The sequence below is a fragment of the Engystomops pustulosus genome, chromosome 7, assembly GCF_040894005.1.
Source record: "Engystomops pustulosus chromosome 7, aEngPut4.maternal, whole genome shotgun sequence".
NCBI classification, from domain to species: domain Eukaryota; kingdom Metazoa; phylum Chordata; class Amphibia; order Anura; family Leptodactylidae; genus Engystomops; species Engystomops pustulosus.
In genome coordinates this window covers 27,260,519-27,270,710 of record NC_092417.1, presented here as the reverse complement: position 1 = coordinate 27,270,710, position 10,192 = coordinate 27,260,519, and the positions used below count along the sequence as shown (strand labels likewise).

The 10,192-nt window shown below is 42.9% G+C and overlaps 1 protein-coding gene across 1 annotated transcript in view; it reads right to left on the bottom strand.

Annotated features, from left to right (window-relative positions):
• Positions 1-1,061: 1,061 nt before the first annotated feature.
• Positions 1,062-10,192, bottom strand: part of LOC140070164 (embryonic protein UVS.2-like) — a 28,429-nt gene continuing 19,298 nt past the window's right edge. The window contains exon 11 of the mRNA XM_072116501.1: positions 1,062-1,192. Coding sequence (XP_071972602.1) covers positions 1,182-1,192 — 11 coding nt within the window. The 3' untranslated portion in view covers positions 1,062-1,181. The remainder of the gene's footprint in view (positions 1,193-10,192) is intronic.

The following is a 10,192-nucleotide window of genomic DNA, read 5'->3' as shown; positions in this document are numbered from 1 at the left end:
GACCACATTTTTTTCACAGGTTTTAAAAATGCTATAAAAACTGATCAAAGCGCATGTGAAAAGCTAGTGTGAAAAACTGATGGTACTCGAAGTTCTGATGATAATCTGCAAGTTTTAGTTTGAATGCGTCCTAACTTCAGCTTCCCCTTCTCTATTTTGACTCAGTAATTGTATTTTTTTTATTGTTTTTAACTAGCTTTTATCTTGTTTAGGGAATTGTCTTTGGATTGAAAAGTAATAAAGATTTATAATGAAGCATTTATCATTTCATATAGTAATCTTTTAATTTTGTGAATATTTTTATTCATCTGTGTCTTTGTATTGGGGGTTGGTGGTCAATTATCACAATAGCTGAAGGCTAGAACTCCGAGAAGACATATAGGACAGTGAGCCTTAAACTGAGCCCCCCAGACTATTACCTGCCCACTTGTTTCTGTGTATCCTAGTACTAAGGGACAACCAAGAGGACAATCCCTTACTAGGTCTCATTGGAGACATGTAACAAGACAAACAGACAGACAAAGACAATAAGACATAGTGAAAATCTGGGTCAACATGGGAAAAAAACACAATCCGGAAGAATAGTCAATAATGATACAAGCCAAAGATAGAGTACTGAGAGTTACAGTAGAAACAAGCAATAGCAGAAGTGTGATTATTACCAGCTACGAATTTGACCAGAAAACGTTTTTGACCAGAGTGGGAGCCGAATACTTAAAGTGAGGAGAAACTCTTCCCCAGGTGTTAGGAGTTGACTTTTGCTAGTCAGACTTCAGAGAGATGGGTGGGGAAAATATACAAGACAGCTAGTCACTAGAGCCCAAGTGACAAGTGGATGACAGGAACAGTTAATGTCTCCTCAACCTACCAGTGCAAATCGGAACACAGACGTGACAAAAATATAAAAAAAATTGTAACACAAGGAAATGCAACAAGAACTTTACTACATTGACTTTATTTACTTATCCATCATACTACAAAATCTGAATCATTCATACAAAAATTTTAAATCCAAACACTAAAAGAAGAATGGGTCAATTTGGTGTCAATAGTAGAACTGTTCATACGAATCTTGGACATCAGCATCTTATTGATATCATTTTCCAACTTTTGATGTTCTGTGTTATGTTATGATATTCTTCAGTTCCGCTTTTCTTTTTCTTTTTCACCGTCTTGTTGGTTTATTTTGGTGCTTAATAAAAAATAGAATGATCAAAAAATTGTAACATAAGTAATGTCATGTCCCAGGACTTGTTTCTATTCATTGACATGTATGTGTGTTATACTGCTTTGCCTTTTGACCCTCCTGTCTTCCTGTCCCCTAGCTGCAGTATTGTAACTCCTCCCCTCTCCCTCATGTATTCAGCCATCTTTGTCAGGAAAAGTGTATATCTGAATGTCTCTGCTACCCTGGCAAATTATATCCTTTTCACACCGTTGTAACCAGCATTTCTTCAAGATTTCTGCACTAAATAAAGCTGGAATCTTCCCACATGCTTTTTTTCGATGGAGTTGACACTATCTGACAAAAAGTGATTTTGCTGTGAGTACTGGTTAAAGCAAAGATATAAGACTATCTATAAACACCTGCTTACAGCCAGGTCATTGAGTCAGAATAGTGAAAAGGATCATAGACTGCCAGTCCCAGCCGTGGGGACAGAGACTCAGCTACAGCTACAGTCATAGCAGCCATCCCTCCTCAGTGTAATCCATCCTGTGTGTATTGCATCATCATGGCTGAGGGACACTCAGTACAGGGAGGCATGGATCCCAGTCTGCAGTCCAGTGATAAGGACAAATGCTCTGTTAAGCCTACATGGAAGGTTAGAGAGAACCTTGAAAGCCTCCAGCATGAACTTTCATCAGACATTATGAAACTGTGGAAAAATTTACAGGCACATGTCTTCACCATTTCCTTGCCTGAACATAATGTATTGCCTCTAGAGGGAGCCCTAGAGACACTGTCCACTATGCATGAGCATTACATGCTGAAGTGTCAAGAATATGAAAGCATTCTGAAAAGAATCAATACACAAGATAGTCTAGAAGAACTGCAAAACTTCCAGCATCTTAATGCTGAACGAGACGGCTTAATATATGAAACTTTGTCAAAAACAAGGGCAAGAATTGTGCAACTTCAAGAAACAACATCTTGTACTTCTGAGTCCACAAGACGTTCTAAACGCACGTCTAGGTCGCGATCTTCAAAATATTCAACACTCAGTGAGCAGCTTATAAAGGCGCGTGCAGAAGCCGAGGCGACTAAGGTTCAAGCCGCCTTTGCGCAAAAGAAAGCTGAAATGGAAGCAGAGGCAGCGCAGAGGAAGGCTGAAATGGAAGCAGAGGCAGCAGCCAGAGAAGCAGATGCAGCTAGAAGAAAGGCAGAAATAGAAGCTCTTCAGAAACAATGTGAGCATGCTGTAGCCATCGCAAAGGTGAAGGTCCTGGAAGAAGCAGCCAGTGGGAGTGAAAGAGACAGTGTTGCCTTGAGCGGAATGGATGCAGAGGATCCTCTCAAGCGTACTAGAGACTATGTGTTAAGCCAAAGCAGTGAACCCCAGATTGCTATTACCGTCCCTGACAAAGCAGATATGTCTTCACAGCGACAACACATAATTCCTCCTGCAATATCCCAAAATCAAGGTCAGTACAACACTCTGCCTGTTCATCATCCTGATTCTTCACTCTACATAAATCACCACGGCCCTACACCCCAGGACGCTCAACAAGCTAAAACGCCAAACCCTAACAATGGCCTTGCATCATACCAAGCCACAGCTAATCCTATGGACAGTAAGCCACCTCCTGGGCTAAACACCTATGCAGCCTCATTTACACCTCTGTTTCTTAGCCAGAACGCCGAGAACAATGTGACTAACATTACTCAGCCAGCATTTCCTTGTCCAAGCTCAGAGCGAACAGACATGTCAGAGTTTGCAAGATACATGTTACGCCGTGAACTTACTAAGACCGGACTCACAAGGTTTGATGACCAGCCTGAGAACTACAGAGGCTGGAAATGTGCCTTCAGAACCGCAATTAGTGACCTCGGCATCACTGCTGCAGAAGAGCTAGATCTGTTGATCCGATGGCTAGGCCCACAGTCCACAGAACGTATTAAGAGACTCAGGTCTGTTCACATTGGTAATCCTGCAGCAGGTCTTACAGCTGCCTGGGAGAGACTAGAGCGAACCTATGGCAGGCCTGAAGCAATTGAGAGTGCTCTCTTCAAACGGTTGCAAAGTTTCCCAAGGCTATCTGGCAAGGACAATCAAAAATTTCAAGAGCTTAGTGACCTACTTTCAGAGCTCCAACTAGCCAAGACAGACCCTCACCTACCTGGTCTCAGCTACCTGGATACTTCTCGTGGGGTAAACCAAATAGTTGCCAAACTGCCACCTAACATCCAAGAAAAATGGGCTACAGTTGGGTCAAGATACAAAAGAGAGAATGAAGTCTGTTTTCCTCCATTTGACTACTTCTGTCAGTTTGTCAGCAACATTGCAGAGTCCAAGAATGACCCAAGCTTTTTCTACGGTGAGTCCAGCGGCCTCAGTTCACCACCTTCTAAATATGACAGCCCACACTCCGAGTACAGAAAACACAGAGGTCCAGTGTCAGTAAAAAAGACTGATGTTCTTCCCACTACCTCATCAGCTTCTGAGGAGCTCAGCTGTAAGATCAACCAAGGTGAAAAGATTGAGAACCCCAATCGCCTATGCCCTATTCATAAGAAGCCGCATCCTCTCAAGAAGTGTATTGGCTTCAGAAAGAAGCCACTTCAAGAGCGCAAGGAGCTGCTAAAGAAGTTTGGAATATGTTACCGATGTTGTGCTTCCACTGAACATGTTGCTAAGGACTGTAAATCCACTATAAAGTGCATAGAATGTGACAGTGAGAACCACGTACAAGCTCTTCACCCCTCTCAGTCCAGCCCTACACCACCTATAGATCTCCCTCCTCCGGCAAAGCATGGCGGGGAGAACACAGATCAAGCAGCAAGGCCAATCACGGTATCCTCTTCATGTACAGAAGTCTGCGGAGAAGATCTTTGTGACAAGTCCTGCGCAAGGATATGCCTAGTCAAGGTGTACCCTAATGGTCAGCCAGAAAAGACTTTAAAGGTGTATGCCATCCTGGACGACCAGAGCAACCGATCACTTGCAAGGTCAGAACTTTTCGATCTGTTTAACCTAAAGGGGGATGCTTACCCATATACCTTGGGCACTTGTAGTGGCATTACAGAGGTTTCAGGGAGAAGAGCCAGTGGACTTGTAGTAGCTTCTCTAATGGGAAATCTAGAGGTACCTTTGCCCACACTTGTTGAATGCAACCAGATACCATCAAACAGACAGGAGATCCCTACACCAGAAGCCGCTCTCCATCATCCTCATCTAAGGACCATAGCCAGTGAAATACCAGCTCTGGATAAGAATGCAGAGATCCTGCTTTTACTGGGAAGGGACATTCTCAGAGTGCACAAAATACGTCAGCAAATCAATGGTCCACATGATGCACCATTTGCCCAGCGCCTTGACCTAGGCTGGGTCATTATAGGCAACGTCTGCATTGACCGAATGAAAAGGCCTACCAAGATATCCTCATTTAAGACTCATATATTGCCAAATGGTCGCAGCACTTATTTTCAGCCATGCCCATGTCATTACCAAGTGAAAGAAAAGATGAGTAACTGTAAGGGGCAGCATGACCAGCAAGATGACATGAACATTTGCCTTCCATGGGATGATAGCCTTGGATCTACAGTGTTCAACACCACAAGTGATGACAACAAGTTGGCACCTGCTAGAGAAGATAAAGAATTTCTCAAAGTAATGGATAAGGAATTTACTCAAAATGATTCCAACAGCTGGGTAGCACCTTTACCCTTCCGTACTCCAAGGAAAAAACTACCAAACAATCTGCAGCAAGCAGCCTCAAGATTTTCATCTTTAAAGCGTACCTTAAAGAGAAAGCCAGAGATGGAAAAACACTTTGTAGACTTTATGCAGAAGGTGTTTGATAGAGACCATGCAGAACCTGCACCACCACTAAAGGAAGGAGAAGAATGTTGGTACCTGCCATCATTTGGTGTGTATCACCCTCGGAAACCAGACCAAATCAGAGTGGTGTTTGATTCTAGTGCACAGTTTGAGGGAGTGTCTCTCAACAATATGCTCCTCACCGGTCCTAACCTCAACAACAGTCTTCTAGGGGTCCTAATGCGCTTCAGACAAGAACCTGTTGCAATAATGGCCGACATTCAACAGATGTTCCATTGCTTTATTGTTAAAGAAGACAACAGAAACTATCTTCGGTTTCTTTGGCACAAGGACAACGACGTCAACAAGGAAGTCATAGATTATCGAATGAAGGTGCATGTCTTCGGCAACAGCCCATCTCCTGCTGTAGCCATCTATGGACTCAGAAGGACAGCCCAACAAGGTGAGGAGGAGTATGGTTCCGATGCTTGTCAGTTTGTTGAGAGGAATTTCTATGTTGATGATGGACTTAAGTCTTTACCCACAAGTGAAGAGGCAGTTGATCTTCTTACCAGAACACAAGAGATGCTGTCTGCAGCAAATCTCAGACTTCACAAGATCATCTCCACTAACCATGAGGTAATGAAAGCCTTTCCCTCAGAAGATCATGCCATCAACTTGAAGAGTCTTGATCTTGGTTCTGACGCCCCTCCTGTGCGCAGCCTAGGGTTGCTCTGGAACATTGAACAAGATACTTTTACTTTCCAAGTGTCTGCTTGTGATAAACCCTTCACCAAGAGAGGAGTTTTATCTGTTGTGAACAGTATTTATGATCCTCTTGGGTTCATTGCGCCCATCACCATCCAAGGCAAGATACTGCTAAGACAACTTACCACTGAAAATACGGACTGGGACTCTCCGCTACCTATTGAGAAACAACTAAGGTGGGAAAAATGGAAAAGGTCTCTGGAAGTGTTAGAGCAACTCCAAGTTCCACGTTGTTATTCAACCAGCTCCCTTTCAACAGCCATGAGAAGGGAAGTCCACATCTTCTCTGATGCATCAGTGGAAGCCATAGCTGCAGTAGCCTATCTGAAGACCACAGGAGCCAGCAATGAGACACATTGCGGATTCGTCTTAGGTAAGGCAAAACTTACTCCAAAACCCGCACACTCTATACCGAGACTTGAGCTTTGCGCAGCCGTGCTAGCAGTTGAAATTGCTGAAGTAATACGAGATGAAATAGACATTTCAATTGATTTGTTTACATTTTACACTGACAGCAAAGTTGTGCTCGGTTATATACATAACCAGACTAAACAGTTTTACATGTACGTCAGCAACCGAGTAGAACGCATCAGGAGTTTTTCTATGCCTGAACAGTGGCAGTATATCTCCACAGAACTTAACCCTGCTGATCGAGGAACAAGACCTGCACCAATTGCACGTCTTTTAGATCACATGTGGTTATCTCCTCCAAAGTTTTTGTGTGAGGAAACTTGTCTGACTCCATCCAATGATGTCTTTGAGCTAATTGATCCTGAGTCTGATAAGGAAATCAGGCCCACAGCCTCCACGTTGTACACCTCTGTAACTTCAAAGGTCAAGCTGAAGTCACATCGCTTCGAGCGTTTCTCAACTTGGTCATCCATTGTGCGAGCTATTGCCAGATTGGGTCACATCTCACGCTGCTTTGCTAAGGACACACCATCACAGTGTCATGGGTGGCATACATGTAAGGAACACCCTACTGCTTCAGACCTTGAACATGCTGAACAAGTCATCATCTGTTGTGTTCAACAAGAAGTGTATCATCAGGAGATAAATTTTATCTCAAAAAACATCAGTTTGTCCAAGAGTAGTGCACTCTACAAACTCAATCCAGTGCTCGATCACCACCAGTTACTGAGAGTGGGCGGCCGGATAGAGAGATCTGACCTGTGTAACAAGGAACAAAATCCTATCATCATACCAGGTGGACATTACATTGCTACTTTGCTGATCAGACACCATCATGAGCTAGTACAGCACCAAGGCAGAAAGTTTACTGAAGGTGTCATCAGGTCAGCTGGTTTCTGGATTGTGGGCATGAAGAGATGTATTTCCTCTGTACTCCACAAATGTGTTAAGTGTCACAAGTTAAGAGGAAGACAGCAACAGCAGCAAATGGCAAACCTACCAGCAGACCGTCTAAGTACTGATCCACCATTTACTTATGTTGGGGTCGATGTCTTTGGTCCATGGCCAGTAGTTACTCGTAGAACCCGTGGTGGAGCTGCAAATAGCAAGCGATGGGCAGTACTGTTTACTTGTCTCAGCATTCGAGCAGTACACATTGAAGTAATTGAATGCATGGATGCCTCTTGCTTCATCAATGCTCTTAGAAGATTCTTCTCCATTCGTGGACCTGTCAAACAGTTGAGGTCCGACTGCGGTTCCAACTTTGTGGGAGCTTGCAAGGAACTACAATTGGAAAACTTCTTGACCAACAATAGATGTACTTGGGTGTTTAACCCTCCACATTCATCCCATATGGGAGGATCCTGGGAACGCATGATTGGAATTGCACGCAGGATACTTGAATCAATGCTAATGGACAACAAGTCTTCCTTGCTTACTCATGAGACATTGGTCACTTTCCTTGCTGAAGTATCAGCCATAATCAATGCAAGGCCTTTAGTTCCAGTTTCCTCAGACCCTGATTCTCCAATCATTCTTACTCCTGCAACACTTCTTACTCAGAAGATCGGAACTGCTGATATTCCTCCAGGCACCTTTGACCACAGTGACATCTACAGACGCCAGTGGAAACAGGTGCAACATCTGTCTAATGTGTTTTGGCATAGGTGGAAGAGAGAGTATCTACATATGCTTCAAAGCCGTCAAAAGTGGCAGACTTCAAAACCTAACCTCCAGGAAGGCGATCTTGTTCTTTTAAAGGATAAAGAAGCCCATCGTAATGAGTGGCCCATGGGTCTCATCACTAAAGTTATGCCTAGCGACGATGGAAAGATTCGCAAAGTGGAAGTCAAGGTAACAAAGGGAGGTTCCGCAAAGGTTTTCTTCCGTCCTATCCATGAGCTAGTGCTTCTGCTACCAAAAGAAGAAGCTACATGAGTGACTTGGATACCCACTTAGTTTATGGCGGGGAGCATACCGCCATAGACTATGATATCACCTGTGGATTACAGTGTGGGTTGGTGGAAGTTTTGCTGATTGCGTCTTCCCCAATCCGAAGATGGGTTTACCTGAACTTCTTCACAGTTTTGCATCAGGATTACAAATCTTCAACTTCAAGATTTGGACTTATTGTTATTGTTTGCATGTTGTTTTTTCTCTTGTTTTCAGGTTTTAAGAACAACCTTTGGACTCATACGACATTCTTTCAATTTTGGAATATTATGAAATCTTAAGATTTCAGACGGGGAGTGTCATGTCCCAGGACTTGTTTCTATTCATTGACATGTATGTGTGTTATACTGCTTTGCCTTTTGACCCTCCTGTCTTCCTGTCCCCTAGCTGCAGTATTGTAACTCCTCCCCTCTCCCTCATGTATTCAGCCATCTTTGTCAGGAAAAGTGTATATCTGAATGTCTCTGCTACCCTGGCAAATTATATCCTTTTCACACCGTTGTAACCAGCATTTCTTCAAGATTTCTGCACTAAATAAAGCTGGAATCTTCCCACATGCTTTTTTTCGATGGAGTTGACACTATCTGACAAAAAGTGATTTTGCTGTGAGTACTGGTTAAAGCAAAGATATAAGACTATCTATAAACACCTGCTTACAGCCAGGTCATTGAGTCAGAATAAGTAATGACAAATAATCTAATTAAAATAAATTCAGTCATACTGATTGTCATCATCTGCCTTTCTATGAATAGTTCTGGAACAAAATATATTAACTCCTTCCTTACGTAATATGTGAAAAATAATACCAACTATGGAAAATGCTCTTACACACGTGTTCTTCGCTGGATGAAAGTTCATGAATTGCCAGAAATTATGCATACAGATAGAAGTGTTGAGTTACTGATTAGACTCTGGCTCTAGTGACAGGAGGTTATTTAAGAGAGCATTAAAAAACTTTTTATCCAAGAAACAGACCTTGAGAGGGGATGCATTATAAAAACCCACCATCCAGCTTTTTGAAGTAGTGGTTACGTGAGTGCATGGCAAATGCTAAACAGGCTCTGAATAGAGGGGGCACATTGAATGGCGCATTAGTAGGTAGGATCATTACCTACTAACAAAACATGCCCAACTGTATCTCACCTTATATTTAGGATAATAGGATAAAGGAGACCTAACAGGGTCCCAGGGTCTCCTACGCTCGTAAAGTTTTTATACAAGAAAGGTATGATTATATTCTATTAGTGGAAATACATATATGCTAGCTGTAGCTCCCGGCATTGCCAGGGATAGTAAATAACTGCTCTCAGCTATAACAAAATAGAATGTGTTAGCAAAAAATATTATATATGCATCTCCCTCTGAATGTCCCTGACTGACTGCCTCTGTCTGACTGTCTGTCTCTGACTGACTGTCTCAGTCTGTCTCTCTGTCCCTATCCATATTACCACACACATAAGCTGTCTTTTATTAACCAATCAAAGCTCCGAGCTAATATTAATGACCTGTGGCAAAATAGCATCCAATAACTAGTCTCTGACTGTCTCTGACTGACTGACTCTGTGGCTGGCTGTCTCTGTCTCTGACTAACTCTGTGGCTGGCTGTCTCTGACTGACTCTGTGGCTGACTGTCTCTGTCTCTGACTGCTTCTGTGACTGACTATCTCTGTGACTGACTGTCTTTGTCTGTCTCTGCCCCTGACTGGCTGTCTCTGTCTCTGATTGTCTCTAAAAATCTCTCTGATAAAGTCTCTGCCAGTCTCTGACTGTCTTTCTGTATATATTACCTCAGACATAGGCTGTCTTATATCAACCAATCAAAGCTCAGAGCTCATATTAATGACCTGTGGCAAAATAGAATCCAACAACCAGGCTCTGACTGTCTCTGTGACTGACTGTTTCTGTGACTGACTGTCTCTGGCTCTGACTGTCTCTGTGACTGATTGTCTTTGTCTCCAACTGTCTCTATCTCTAACAGTCTTTTTTCCTGCAGTCTCTGGCTGTCTGACTGTCTTTGATTGTCTCTCTGTATATATTACTTCACACGTAAGCTGTTTTATAAGTTTTACTCATTACTTATA